At 38.7% G+C, this 15,891-nt stretch overlaps 1 protein-coding gene across 1 annotated transcript; it reads left to right on the plus strand.

Annotated features, from left to right (window-relative positions):
- Positions 1–10,119: 10,119 nt before the first annotated feature.
- LOC104460686 (dnaJ homolog subfamily B member 6) lies at positions 10,120–15,151 on the plus strand (the record flags this gene model as incomplete). The annotated part of the gene is made up of 4 exons (XM_010085351.1): positions 10,120–10,231; positions 11,645–11,754; positions 14,607–14,666; positions 15,041–15,151. Coding segments are annotated over exons 1-4 (346 nt in total), but the record flags the coding sequence as incomplete, so codon positions are not given.
- Between the last annotated feature and the right edge of the window lie 740 nt (positions 15,152–15,891).

The raw sequence follows: 15,891 nt of genomic DNA on the forward strand, positions 1-15,891 counted from the left end.
GAGTAAATGTATTTATGGATCTTGTCTCTGTAACTCCTTTTTTATGTTTTTGTTTTATTTTAAACAACCTAAATGCTAACTAGTGTACTATTCTGGTCTAACTTTGTTTCCTCCTCTTGGCTTTCATGCTACCTTCTCAGTGGATAACGAGACAATTTGAAATGCAAGTTAATTTAGGGTTAAATTTTCTTAAATAATCTCAGACATTGGAGGAGAAATTTGAATTGCCACTTTTGCTGGTGGTACTGTTTAAACTACATTGTTAGCAATAATTTCTCTGCAAACTGCAAAGTTCCCCTCATTCTCCGCCAGATTTGTCTTTTTAGCACTTGTGCTTTCTGACTACAGCACATTCTTACCAAAACAGGTTTTCTCTCTGGTATTTTCTTCTGTCTTTCCTAGGTTGATGTAGCTTGTGAATTTATCTTGGATGGGCTTTGGGAGAACACATGCAAGGTTTCTCTTTTGTGTAACAGAATTTTTAGTTGGAGGGATAATGTGTTTTGCTATTTATTTTTAAACTAAAATAACTAATTTTTTCTACTTATTGTATTCTTTCATCCACTAGAAGTTTCGGAATATACATGGAGAGAGGAAACAACTTATATTAAATTGTCATCTCAATAACAAGGATATATTAGTTCCTTACAGTATTTGGACTGTACTGAGGAAAGAAATACCTCTTCCGTGGTGTGGTGGTTTTTTGTTTTTGTTTTTTACTGTAAAACTTTCAGGACTCCTACGTTTGTCCATCTGTGCTTAACACATTGGCACAGTTAGATCTTTGAGCTGAGGTCATGTGGGATGAGGGTGATGACTCTGTGTTACTGTGAGTCCAGAGGCATTGAAGTTCTAGCCTGGAATTGAGTGAAGTGTCACACCAGGTTGAGCAGACTGAGTGCAGCCACCCGTGTGGCTACAGCCGTGTTCCGCTCGTGGGCTGCTGGCTATAGAGGACAGTGCATCTCCATCATGTCAATACACTGGACTTCAGGCTGGAGCAGACCATCTGTTTCTTAGCATATCAGTAGTGATGTTTTGAAGGGAATGTATTGCCTTAATTTTCACCTTAGTTGTGGGAGGTTTAGTACTCTAGTATTTTGCTCCTTAAGAAGGAAGTGCTCCATTTCTCTAGTAGCATTTATAAAGAACCTGGTCAGCTGTATCCTGAAAACGTTTTCTGTCAACAGCTTTTCCTTTGTTTTGGTTTATGTAAGGAATGTAAGGATTAGTGAGACATTACTTTACTTAGCTTTGTCAAAACCTGTTGGATCTTATGTTTGATGATTGTTTATATCAAGGTAGGTTTAAATTAAAACTGTAGTTGATGATATTAGTTAGTTTAAATTATATTTTCCTTGCTTTTGAATTAAATGCTACATTTGAATGGATATAAAGATTTTTCTTAAGTTTGGACTTAATGAAAGCATTATTCTGCCTCTGTGTATTTAACTGCTAGGGAAGAAATAATTCATGCACATGAATTTCATTCCTACAGTTACTAGTTGTAGGCTTCATTTATGTTTTTTAATTGTTCTGAATAAGTACGGAAATCCCACTGATATTAGTGAGGACCCAGCACTTAACAAGGATCTTACGGTTCATGTGAGTCCGAGGCCATTCGTAGCTACATTGCAGCCAGTTTTTGTTAAAACTTTGTTACTACTTTTGATTAGGAGAGATTATTTTCTGTCTTTAAGTGTAGTTTCAGTCTGTGACAGCATGTCATTCTTGTTCTGAAAAAGAAATGGGCATTTGCTTTAGTGTAACATACTTTTTTTTTTTGCTGATTGGCTTAAGTAAAATTATCATGACTCCAAAAACTATTTCAGGGAAAGTGTGTAGAAACTTTAAACTGTTTTATTTTCCCTGAAGGATCATCTGGTTGCATGTGATTATTTGTCTGAAACTTTCTGGAGCTGATCTTTGCCAGTTGAGGCTTTCACTGTTTTTTAGTCGCTTAATCAAATACAGATCATACACTTAAAAAAATGAGTTAGGAATATTTTTACTTTGTATTAAAATAGCCTTTTATGATTAGTTTTAGGAGGCTGCCAGAGTTCCAGATATTTTTATGCGACACAATTCCAAATTTGGACACCTGAGTTGTTGTCTTTTGGAAAAATGCCCCTTTGCTTTAAGGAGAGATTGTGTATAAGTGCCCCTTGATTTATGGCGTGTTCGTAGATCGGATAGGTAAGCAGTAGAGTATCAGTCAAGGGTGTGAGGGTAGTCTGTTCACTGATCTACTTCCTTTTCCAGTTTTTGTTAGCTAGCTTACATTTCTTATACAGTTAAGATTTTCTATTTATTCTGTTTCCATTTTTGGTAGGTTAATTGTTTTTTTTAATGGTTTCTTACTTGTTGCTCTCTATAGGCTTTCCATGTGCCAGACAGTAATAGGAAGAAGAAAGCCTTGTGGTTCTTGCTAGTAGTGTCTTGCTTTCCTTGGGGAGCATGAACAGGATTCTTTGTAACCTCTTGCTTTGAGGGACTGAGTGACCCCTGTACAGGTGGCTCTTTTTTGGTTGAGTGTGGGTTTTTTTTTTTTTTTTAATGGAACCTGAACTGCAAGGTAAAGCAGTCAGCTGAGCTATCTTTTCCCCTGTAGGAACTGCATCCTGTTATGTAATAATCTCTGTATTCAAATGCACTGTTTTCTAACATAGAAACAGGATGTTTGGTGTAAACATGAGATTAAACTAAGCTTTTTGGAATGTTCGTTTTCTTAGAATCATCTCATGGGATGCTGTGGTTGTATAATGAGTACAAACATTGCTATTTAAGTACATTTTATTAACTTTAATTATATGGTAAATTTTCATTTTTTCATGAAACAATAAATTTCAGGAGCCTGTGAAGTTAAACTGTGACAGCTTTTCTAATCTTAGGTAAATACAAGTTAAAAGTACTGAGGTTTTTAATACACCTTAGTCTGTGCCACACTGCATATATCAGTGGGAAGAAAAAATTGATGTTGGTGCATTGTTTAATTAATCTGTCAAATCCATGTAATCACAAACTTTATACAGATTTTCTTGCTCTGTACTATTGCACTCATCAGGATTAAAGTAACTTCCTTTTGGTTCCTTCGCATTCTTAAACTTCCTCTTACTAAGATTTTCTGGTGTACAGTGTGGATGTTTTTCTGTTAGCACTTGTAGAGCTCTAGCACAGTGGACGTTTGCCTGTGCAACCAAGAGACTGCTCGTGGTCTCGCCTCTGTTACGTATGGCACATCCCAGATATTGTTGGTAGAACTGACAAACATCTCTTCACTCTATTTGAGATTTGGCCAAGATTTTGGGACTTGTATATCTTTCTGTGTTGCCGAGTTGTTCTAGGTAAAATGTATTTGGTTGTTGGTGTTCTGCTCTGAAGAGTTGTGGTGTGAGATTTGTCTTTTTTTGGTCGGGGCGTAGGATGACACCAGAAGGCAGTTTCTATAACCAGTATCTGTGTAAAAGGCACTGACCTCTTCAGGCCAGTGAGGACTCCTTGAGCTACTGGTACAAGTGTGTCTTGGAAGCCTTGGCAAATAGTTAGCGCTTTATGGCTGATCTTTATTCACCCTTCTTTTAGTTGGGTAACTTAGTGAGATGCAGGCAAGTAATTACAGTTCATGGATTACATTTCAAATCTGTAGCTTGTGAGCAAATGAAGTGACTGAACTTCAGATGAAGTTTGTTACTTTAAGACTGAAAATATTTGTATATGTCTCTGAATTTACTATACTGTGGATAGTAAAAAGCTTAGCAAAGGTGTCTTAGTTATAAAAGTCAAATTAAGAAATACTAGAAAACTTTGAAAGTGTGCGTGTTGCTTGCCACTTTGCAGGGTCCTGTATCCACAACAGTATTAATGCCACTGTAGTTTTGTTCATACTTCAAGTGTAAAATTTTATCAGGTCCATCTGATGTACTGCTTTCTAGTAAAGACTCTTGGACTGTGAAAAATCATATTTTTAATCACAGGTTGCAATTCTTAAAGATTGTTGAGTGTGTGCATGATCTATTAACATACCAGAGACATCTCTAAATTGCTCAGTTGCTGTTCAGTGTGTCAGATGTATGCTCAAGGCGAACTGGGATTCGGAACAGGGTATTTATTCTTCCTGTGTTGCAGCAGGATACAATTCTTTAGATATGTTCATAGAAAGCAGGCAGGTACTGGGAGTTGGATGGCTCTGCAACTTGCACAGGATGTTGATGACTGGCTGCTTCTTGCGTGAACCAGGAATTTGGAACTCCATCTCCCTCTACCCAGGTGACTGCTCAAGTCACTAAGCTTGAGCTATTCTGGCATCTTTCAGGACTCTCTGTGCTGCCCTGGTGCTTCATGGCCAGAAATAGATAACTTTTTCTGACTAGGCTGACTGCAAAGGTCGCATGCCCCTTGCTGTCTGAATTCCTGTCTGTCTGATTTCAGACTTTTTTGTTTGGATGCCTTCTTCCCTTCCCTATTTAGTTAGGAGTGCTGCTTTTTCATCCCTGCAGGTTGGGCATCTGGTTAATTTTTTCTTTTCTTCGTCATCTGATGTCATAAAAGTTTATAGCTCTCTACATATCTACTGTAATCCTCATGCCTTTTATGTAGCTGAGAACTTTGCTGTAAAGAGAGTTTATGAGCCGGTTTTCAAGATAACTCTAAACTGATCTAGCTGTGGGCTGTGCTGGAAGAGGGAGGACTGAAGCCTGGTCAAGTACTGTCAGTTGCCTTGTGTCAGTATGAGCATTCATGGCTTCTGCTTGGTAAGTCAGAACAGAGCTAACTTCCCCTGTGATGACTAGGAGATCTATAAGCTATGGAAACTTCTAGTTCACATGAAGATTTGGATGTTTGGTTTGTTCATGCTCCAGAGAAGGAGTTAGAGTAGCTGATAGCGTCCTATAAACGTGGTGCAGTTATGAACACAAGTAGCTATAGATTTTTGCAACATGCAAGCATGAAGGCCATGAAACAACTTATTTCATTGGGAGTTTTTTTGCTTCTTTTTTCTTCTGAGACTTTGAAGATTTTCTGTTGTTGGAGGCAGGAAATTAAGCTAATGTGGACTCACTTCCTTCTGGCTTTGGAAGAAGAAACAAACCCTGAGTGCCTAGTTAATGAGCCTTGCTTGGGTATTTGGAGGCAAATTGTTTGGTGGATTTGGGGTTGGGAGAAGAGTCTTGTCATTTTGGTTAGGACAGTTGAGTATTTTTGCTTTTCAGTTTGCAGGAAGGTATATGGTTTGCTTCTTTAAATCCATCTAGGCATTTTCACCATGCAGATTCCCGCTAGCCTTAAAACTACTAATTAATTTTTTTAATAAGTAATTTTCTGTTTTGCTATAAGTTGATGGTCGTTGTTTTCTTGAGTGACTATTTTAAATAATTCTTTCCTGGAAGGACTGAAGGCAGAGGTCTTTTCTAGTGTGTGACTGGGTTTTGTGGGTTTTGTTTTGTTTTTTTCCTTTTTTTGTGTCTTACTGGATGCTGAGTGAAAATCCAAGTATTTTTAAGGGGCTAAATATTAAGTGGTGTTGTTTCATGGTTTTGGATGCTTTGCTTAAGCTGGACAATTAAAAAAGCTGCAGGTCACTTTTCTCAGGTAAATATTGCTAAAATTTTTTTGCTCACAAGAAAAAAGTTCCTATGATACCTAAAATTGTAGGAGTGCAATTTATCCTTTATGGTAACTAGCAGGTAGAAATAATGATAATGTTACCTGAATGTTTGGTTAGGAGAAGGAGAATATAAACAGTTTGTTTTCTTTAGACAGCTGCTGGCTTGTCTTAATTCCAGGCTTTATATTATTGGCAAGTAAAAACTGAACAATAACACACTCACAAAAGATAGAATATGCAAGACCCAGACATTTAATTGAAATGATTAATTCCTCTTTTCTTGGAGGAGCTGCTGTTTAGAATCAAAGTAATCTATTAAGAGCTGGTCATGTTGCCGGCGCACTCATTTCTGGTCCCAACTTCAGGCTTCTGTTATGTAGAATATATTGGTACATGTATTGTGTCTGAACTTATAACACTGCAGCACTGTTTTTAAACAAACAGCTAAGGTGTTTAATGAAATATATGTTGAAATCAGTATGACTACAGGTCTGCACAAAGTTCTTTAGGAAAAGATGCTATTTATTGTTCAGATCTAAGTATCTGAGTTGATTTTCTTACTTGCTTATTCCAGCTAAAAGCTTGTGTTTTCAATTTTGCCTCTAAGATATGTGCCTAAATTGAGACCAGTGCTAATACAAGTCTTGAATTTAAGAAAAAAAGGAGAATATGGAGAAAACATGTAGCAGTATGGTATGGGCTCTTGGGTGGTGTGGCTTCCTGCTGTTAGCTCACTGATTTTAGGCTAGTATCTCTTGTTAGGAGAGGCTCTGACCTCTAGCCTTAAGTTTGACTCATACTAGTTTTTTTCCCCCCTCCTCTGATTTATTTCTGTAAACTATATGTTCCCATATATGTTATTACTCAAAAAGATTTGCTACAGGATTTGATAACATACTCAACCCATGCTAACCCTGCTCCTCACCTGTGTATTCATGGAGCTGTTCTAATCATTGTTTGGGAAATAGCTAAACTAATGAGGCTAGTTGATAGAGAATCTTCTGGGATATTTTTCATAATCTATATGTTTACATATTGAACACTGTCATCACTGTATTAGTATTGGCATTCCTAATGTTCATTTTCAGGCATGTCTCCCAACTTCCCTTGGTGTTGGTCACAGTATTAAATATACCCTTACTATTTTTTTCTGTGTGGAGGTTTCTTCAAGGGGCAGAGTCAATTAGAGTTCTGTTTACCTGCTACACTTTAATTTTCTAAGTCTTTGTGGGACTGTATGGTTCACTAAATTGCTAAAACTACCCAAGTTTTAAAAACCCATAGCTGCTCCAATACATTTGTTTCTGTAAGTAGTTTGGAGAGGGGAGGTGGTACAGCAGGGTATCTCTTAAACTGGTTTTGCTGTTTAAGGGGATATGTGTGTAACCACATCCCTAATTAAAGTTAATCAGGCTTTAACCTACAATATCAATGTGTTTTGGACATGTACCAATTTATTTTAAAAGGAAGTATCTCTCTAATGTTTGTACCAGGATGTTGAAAGATACATGTATACTAGTATAAATTAACTTCCGAATATTTCACTAGGCTATATACTGCTTCATTCTTTCAACACTTAGGTGAAAGAATATGAAAATGAGACTTTGCCTGGGCTGAAATGAGGAACACTGAATGACTTGGGGGGGGGAAGGTTATTTTAGTGAATTTTTGTTCTTGTTGCATGGATAAGAAAATGTGACTAATACAACATAACTATAAGGTAATGTAAGTATATTTGGGTGCCTTTGCCTGCAACAAGTTGATAACTCATTGAAAAGGTCAGTATTGACTTGTCTGTAAAACTTGAAATGAACCAGCAGCAGTGGTGGGATGGAAAGGTGGTTGGAATTTTTGCCAGGATGGAAACTTGTTACAGTGGTGGGAAGAAGAAGCCATTCCATGAAGAGATGAAATCTTCTTGACATTTTTAGAAATATTCCTTAATCTTAGCGGTCATTTAGTTGAAGTAATGGTTAGTATGACTGTTGCTTGTAACTGTTCTCTAATATTGACAAGAAACTGTCAGTATTTAAACTGAGTAGACCTGCGCATACATTGCTTTTTTGAAGGGAGCATTTCAGTGGAAGTACTATTCTGAACAGTAGATGTGAAAGATGCGTCCCTTTGTTTCATAGAATCACAGAATGGTTTGGATTGGAAGGGACCTTAAAGATCATCTGGTTCCAACCCCCCTGCCATGGGCAGGGACACCCTCCACTAGCCCAGGTTGCTCAAAGCCCCATCCTTGAACACCGCCAGGGACCGGGCATCCAAAGCTTCCCTGGGCAACCTGTGTCAGTGTCTCACTGTTAAGAGATATTGTTTAGCTTAAGTAAGTTTTAAATAGAATTAATCACTTGGAGTTGTAAGGTTGTGTGATTTAGTGTGCTGTTTGCTTAGCTTTGCTTATTTAGTGAGTAGATAGATTTGCTGAAGCCTGAGGACACGAGCCGTACATTTCCACATAGCCTCTAAAAGGAAAAATATACCTGGTACAGTGTGCTGTGTTTTGGGTTTTTTAGTGTGAGAATGATATAGATAAGGCACTGAAGTTGTTATGAGGAGAGGAGAAAGTGGTTTGTTACAAAAGATTACAATTGCCTGTCAAAGGCCCTGATAAGGGATGAAAGATGATTGCCTGCCCAACCCCTTGTAAACAAATGGTTTGTCTCAGAACATCTCAGTTGTAAAAAACTGCAATTGTCTGCTGGGGGACCTGTAATCATAGTCCTTGCTGATAAGAGGAAGTGTGGAATGCAAGGAAGGACAAAGAAGGCCTCACTCCCTCATTAGTGAGGTCACCTTATAACCAAGGAGCAAACCTTGCCCTCACCCACGGAGTGGGACTGGACAAGACCTCAAACCAAAAATCATAATGGGACCAAAAGTTGCGTGAACAGCACATGAGGGGTGGGTGAATATTCTGTAAGGGTATAATTGCTCAGGAATTTCTTGGCTCAGGGTCCCTCTCTGGAAGCACCCAGCTCGAGCTGACCCTGCTGCTGCATCATTTAATAAATGGTTGTTTTAACTTCGATGCCTGAGACTCTGCTATGCGAAGCCTAGGGTTTGGACTATGGAGGTAATGCCAGACAGTGCAGACTTCCTTAATATCACCACCCTCATAGTGGGAAAATTTCTTCCTTGTATCTAGTCTAAATCTATCCCCTTTTAGTTTAAAACCATTACCCCTTGTCCTATCACAATAAGCTTACTAAAAAGCCTGTCCCCACCTTTCTTATAAGCCGCTTTTAAGTACTGGGAGGCTGCTATAAGGTCTCCCTGGAGCCTTCTCTTCTCTTCTCTTCTCTGAACAACCTCAGCTCTCACAGACTGTCCTCATACAGGACGTGCTCCAGCCCTCTGATCATTTTCTTGGCCCTCCTCTGGACCCACTCCAACAGGTCTTTCCTGTGTTGAGGACTGCAGAGCTGGATGCAGTACTGCAGGTGGGATCTCAGAAGAGCAGAGTAAAGGGGGAGAATCACCTCCCTCGACCTGCTGGCCACCCTTATTTTGATGCAGCCCAGGTCACGGTTGGCTTTCTGGGCTGCAAGCGCACATTGCTGACTCATGTTGAGCTTCTCATCGACCAACACCCCCAAGTCCTTCTCCTCAGGGCTGCTCTCTATCCATTCTCCTCCCAGCCTGTATCTGTGCTTGGGATTGCCTTGACCCATGTGCAGGACCTTGCACTTGGCCTTGTTGAACTCCATGATGTTTGCATGGGCCCACCTCTCAAGCCTGTCCAGGTCCCTCTGGATGGCATCCCTTCCCTCCAGCGTATCAGCTGCACCACACAGCTTGGTGGTGTCGGCAGACTTGCTGAGGGTGCACTCAGTCCCACTGTCAGTGTCACTGACAAAAATGTTAAACAGTGCTGGTCCCAGTACTGACCCCTGCGGAACGCCACTTGTCACCAGTCTCCACTTGGACATTGAGCCATTGACCGCAGCTCTTTGGGTGTGACCATCCAGCCAATTCCTTATCCAGCAAGTGGTCCTTCTGTCAAATCCATGTGACTCTAATTTAGGAGGATGTTGTGTGGGACAGTGTCAAATGCTTTGCACAAGTCCAGGTAGATTTTTTTGCTCATATGTGGTTAAGACATGACACATGTCAGATGACAAAGGGAACAGGATATGTGGTTTCCTTTGCATTCAGAGTTATTAATGTGTATATCAAAATTATGACATACTGTGCATACTCTTCTTAATATACTGATTAAATCTAGCTTTTCAGTCTAATTTGTTTCAGGAACCTGCTGTTCACCTCTTATCTCTGTGCACTGCGTTTCAGTGGGATTAAAGAACATAAAAATCAGAATCGAAGTAATTGTTTGAACTGTCAACCTAAAATAAAGGGGTTTTATTTTTTGGTGTTTGGAACATTCAAATTTCTAAAACCAAGCAACTCTCTGTGATCAGGTTTTGAACTGGAAGTTACAAGGTTCCTACCTGACTGTTAGGAAGTAGCATTACTGTACAAGTTTAATTTACCTGTTCTTGTTGTTACAGGACTTGAAAGACTCAGCTGTTGTTAACAAAACAACCACTGAAACATGGTCGATTACTATGAAGTTCTGGGAGTGCAAAAGCATGCCTCAGCAGAAGATATTAAAAAAGCGTAAGTATCACTGGTATATGTATTAGTTATGTATTTTAAGGAACAGATATAATCATGTGGATTCTCACTTTGTTGTCAATACTAGAATGAGTAGTAGTCACCTGAAGTGATGCCTTCGCTAACAGAGAAATATTCAGTGTTCTGAAGAAAAAGCATTTGGTCACTTTTATGAAAGTGGGAAAGAATCCCTAGTACTGCTAAAGTGAAAATGCTGTAAGTCTCTGGTTTTTGATCACTGTTAAATACATTTCTGTATGAGCGTGCCTCCAAACTTGATACGGTGACAGGCAGTGACAACCCCTTCTTCTGTGGCTGAATTGCAGTAAGTAGTCTTCCCCTCCACTTACAGAGGTGATTTTTCAAAGTTATTAACGAATATTTGGCCTGTAGCTTTTTTGGATACTAGCTCTTTCTTAACATGAGGTCTGGTTTCTGTGCTTAGATTTTGATGGACTAAACATCTGTTACTGTGAAAAAAACCCCTCACTGTTTAAGTGGGATTGTTCAAAGGAATTAAATACAGGTCTTTGTTTAGATTTACTGTTTATGTACTGTTTTAAGATGGGTGTTTCACTTTCAAAATATAGCATTTCCTTTTCAACAGACAATTGGGAAGAAACATTTCTGTAGTACACATTTCTAGTATATCAAAAATGTTTGACAATAAATTGCTGTTCAATTGACCTGCAAATACTGTGTTTCTCTCTTGGCTTCTTCTAGGCACCTGAGCTTGATCAAATTGCACTAGTGTGTGGAAGTTTGATTTATAGTTTTTTCCTCCCTTGTTCTTTTGCAAATTCCTGCAGTTTGTTAACTCAGTGTTTGAACTGTAATCTTGTATGGCTCTGTGTAAAACACTCCAAATCAACCCAAGTGCAGGCTTAGCTTTGTCCCTCTAAGTAGTTATGAACTTTGCCTAAAATATTTCATTTGAGGATAGGAGTTGTGTGCAGGTGTAGCTGTCAAAGATATTAGGATTCTGCCACAGATTGGTGTCAGGGTCCTCTTGGAGATCTATTGTGTTTGTACATACCAGAAGAGTACTCTTGATGCTTCTTGTGGTTGGTTGTAGTATTGAATACTTGTGGAGCTCTAAGGAGGAGCTCATAGAAGAAACCTTATGGAGTGTTTTGCTTTGGCTTGACAGATGTTGATCATTAGAAACGCACAAGAATAATATCAAAATAGCTAAAGAACCCCAAACTCACTTTTTTTTTTTAAAGCAAGTCTGAGTACATGGTTCTTTATGTACCTGCAGAATCTGTTGGTACTGGTCTAGATGCAAGATGCAAAGCACTGGGAAATTTCTGAATACTTTAATCCCTGACAACTTGTTAGAAACGTTTTGTGTTTATCTGTATAGCATGTTCCTTCATTTCAGAGTAAAATATCCTTTGTTTTCCTTCCATTTAGGTACCGTAAATTGGCATTAAAATGGCACCCTGATAAAAATCCAGACAATAAAGAAGAGGCAGAACGGCAATTTAAACAAGTAGCTGAGGCCTATGAAGTTTTGTCAGATGGTAGGTACTATAAAAGGGCTTTTGAAATGCAGGTCTCTAGTCTGGGTATCAGACTGAAAATGCTGATGTATGGTGCTTCCTTTTCAAAAGAAAGAAGAGTAAAAGAAGCTCGCAGATAAGACAGAATAGCAGAAATTTCAAAAGAAAAAAATTCAGGATCTCTGCAGATGAGTGACCAAACCAGTTTCCCCTCTAGAAACTGAAATTGTATGTTTGCCAGGCCCTCTCCAGAAATTTCTGAAGAGATATCTGTGAATACCAAGATTAATTTTATCTTAGGAGGGAAAGCCAATGTTACCATCTGTATAGGGGAATTGTTGTGTTTATCCAATAAAAATCAGGCTAGATAAACCCTGAAGTATCTACTGCTGGGCCTACTGTTTATAGTTCTTGTAACAGTAATCTAGTCTTCACAAAGCCCAAGCATACTGTAAACCTTGCTTAAAAGTTGGTTTGCCCTTGGGTGAATTAATAAGTTCAGTCAGCTGTGATGCTGAGGAGAGTGTTTATTTTGAATTATTCTGAATCAGTTGTTTAGCCTGATCCGTGTTGCCTGGTGAGGTGGTAGATGCCCTGTCCCTGGAAACATTCAAGGCCAGGTTGGATGGGGCTCTGGGCAGCCTGGTCTAGTGGAAGATGTCCCTGCTTACTGCAGGGTGGTTGGACTAGATGACCTTCATGGTCCCTTCCAACTCAAACAGTTCTATGATTCTGTAATTCTATGTGGTGGAGGAATTCAGCTTATAGTTCACCTACATCTTTTTGCTTGAAAAGTAGCATAACTTTTGCTAGTGTTCTGACAAAAGCAGTCTGAATCATAACAAAGTGATTTAAGCTACTTTGATTATTTCCCCCTGTAACTGACTGCAGCTGTCTGTGTGCTATTTCTGAAGTGTCCTTGGTTTCACCTGAGACCAGTGAGCATGGGAAAGCTATATTTAACGCACCAGCAGCATCTAGATTACCTTTCAGAATTTGGCCTGGTTTATCAAGCTGCAGTCTTTTACACCCTGTTTCCTTGGTTGGTTTTGGTCCTTAATTGACATGGGAGAAACAGAATTTAATTTATGGGCAGTTCATTGTATACTTGTATTCTAGAGTAATCTAACCTTCTCAAGCAAATTTTTTGAGCAAGATAAAAAAAGGATACCGGTCTGGTTGTTACATAGATATTTAAGTTCTTCAGAAACAGTATACTGCTAAAATTTTAGAACATCTTCTAAAAATGCTGCCTGTTCTTGGATCTAGGCCAAATTCTAAGTTACTGGTGTCTTAACAATCATTTGTGCAGCAGGGGTATCTGAATCCTGAGCCATGTGGTTGAGAGGCAATCAACTGTCCTGCAGACTTAATGAAATTTTCTGCCACCATTCCAGGCTTGAATGGAGACAGGTTTTTGGCAGAAGAATAGTTTTGTAAGGGGTTACATAAGCAAAGAATATTGATATTGGATTATCACAGAACACAATTCCTTTGTGGTTTCAAGAACATTAAATTTTTCAAGATGAACTTTGAGCCCTCAGGTCCCCTCCCTGTTCTACGCTCTTTCTGACAGTTTGTCTACCTTACTGCTGTGGTCATTTTTCATTGGTGGGTAGGTTAACTCCTTTCTTTAAAAATTGCTTTCTAGAAAGTCATTATGGGTAATATACCAACTTTTGCTAGGGGAATATGAGTGTGTGTGAACCTGTTGTAAGTTTACATTATTTCTAGGAGATGACCAGTATATAAAATTTGAATTTTTGTTAGTCAGAAGTACTTAACTTTTCAGCAGCAGTTTGAGCTGTGTGTTCTTTCAGTCATGCTGTTTAAATTTCAAAAACATCTTTCACCAAAGAGATTCCAGTGGGAATAGCATGTTAATATTGAGTCAGAAATCAGATGCCCTGACTGTTTTTTGGCTGATGCTTCCACACCAGTGCAAGCAAAATAAGCTGACTATCTACCTCTTTAAGCTCTCCAGGTTCACTTCTAGTACAAACAGTGCAGTCTGATCTTATGTAATAGTGTAGAGTTAATTTTTCTCCCCTTTCTCATGGATACTGGAAGGCTGGTCTGCAGTGAAATTAGGAAAGAGCCATTCCATGTCTTCTAAAATAATAGAGAGCAAGCACTTAGAGTCAAATCCTTCAATCACACTTTTTAAACATCACTTCATTCCCCTTTATTAAACTAGAAGTGATTATAATTAATTTGAGGGGTTTTGCATTAATTCATGCAAACACTGTCCTTCCTTTCTCATCACTGTGTCACAATGGGCTTGGTCTTGTGCAATAGAAGGAAAAGAGGCAACGGTCAGGGTTTGCAACAAGGGAAATTCTTCTTTGGACAGAAGGAAAAAAATGCTTACAATGAGAATGCTTGAGGACTGGGACCATTTCCCAGATTGTGGAATCTTCCTTTCTTGGAGATTGGTGAGATCAGGGATTTATCCAGGCAAGTCTTGACCAACTTTGAGATTAGACTTGTTTGGAGGAAAAGCTTGAATTCCAGAGATCCTTTACAACCCACAGCTTTCCGTGGTACCCATGTAAAGATGAAGATTGCAGTATTGTTTTTAAAGGCAAACTTCCTTGTGAAGTTCATCCTTAAATCAGATTTTTTTTCTCATACTACAGGACCTGAGCTTCTACAACTAAGTGGTAATAAGTCTAAAGTTTAGTATCTGTTCTTTCTGAACTAAAACTGCTTTGGCAATCTTCAAAAAAATGTTCATCAGTTACATGCAAGAACTTTCTTAAATAAACTAGCTTTGAGAAGATGTTTAACTGCGACTACCAGTTAAGTCTCTTTGGTTTTCTCCAAATTCAGTGTGCCCATTTACTGACATGATGTACAACTTCTCCTTGTAGCCAGAAAACGTGACATCTATGACAGATACGGCAAAGAAGGCTTAATAAATGGAGGTGGAGGTATGTTGACAATTGGCAGTTGTTTGCTTTCTCTGTTCTGGTGGAAAGCCATTTTCTGCAGCTTTCTTTTTAAGAGAGGAATCTGGAAATGCCTCTACTAAGGCCTAAAATGTAACCTGAAAATGGGAATTATGGTTGTTTTTTACATTTTTTTCTAGTTGTTGTAAAAGGTATTGCTGGTATCTGGAAACAGAGAAAAAAGAATGAAGTATAAAAAGTATTGTGTGTACTTAACTCGAGTGATACCTGAAAGGGAAAAAGAGAAATTCTAGAAATCTGTTTATATTTTTAAATGATTCAAATACCATATAAACCTGAACTTTCTTGTTAGTAAGAATGTGTGAGGGTAATTGAAATTTATCTTCTCTTTGTAGGTGGAAATCATCACGATAATCCATTTGAATTTGGATTTACATTCCGTAACCCAGAAGATGTCTTTAGGGAGTTTTTTGGTGGAGGGGACCCCTTTTCATTTGACTTTTTTGGTAAGTAATCTGCTGGTTTTAGTTAAGTGTATCTAATGTGTGGCTAAAACTTTACTCTTAAGAAACAAACATAGCTAACGCAGCTTTATTAGAAGTAGCTCTGAAAATTGTAAGTAAACTGTTGGTATTTTGTATTACATTTAAAATGTTGGTCTTTGAAGGATTAGAAAAGGGGTTGGTTAAAGGGCTAGAAGTGGAATTGAGTAGAAGGCTAGTTGATGAATTAGACGAGTAGCTGGAGGAAGAATCCACTAGAGGATAAGCAGCAGAACTTGAGCAATTAGATCCAGTGATAAATCAACAGAAGTAGTGAAGGGGAGATTGGTGGAAGCGTCTAGCAAAATACTGATCAGTGAAATGGGGGATGAACTAGGAAGATGCAACTTCTTCACTGTTCCTACAGGAGCAGAAGAATCTTAAGGAATATTAGACGAGGATTTTGGTTTAGATGAGATGAGTGATCTCAGCACTGGTTAGCCCACATCTGGAGTACTGTGTCCAGTTCTGGGCTCCACAGTTATGATTTTGACCCTGGCTAGCAGCCCAACACGACGACAGTCCTTTTTACAGCTCACTCACCCTCCCCCCTCCTGGGAATGGGGGAGAGAATTAAAGAGGTAAAGGGAAAAGATACTCATGGGTTGAAGTGAGAACAATGTAATGACTAAACTACAATAAAATTGAGAATAATAATTATAATAATGGTAATAATAATATATAAAAATATACAAATGAATGAT

Source organism: Pterocles gutturalis, unplaced genomic scaffold (genome assembly GCF_000699245.1).
Source record: "Pterocles gutturalis isolate BGI_N339 unplaced genomic scaffold, ASM69924v1 scaffold385, whole genome shotgun sequence".
Taxonomy (NCBI): domain Eukaryota; kingdom Metazoa; phylum Chordata; class Aves; order Pterocliformes; family Pteroclidae; genus Pterocles; species Pterocles gutturalis.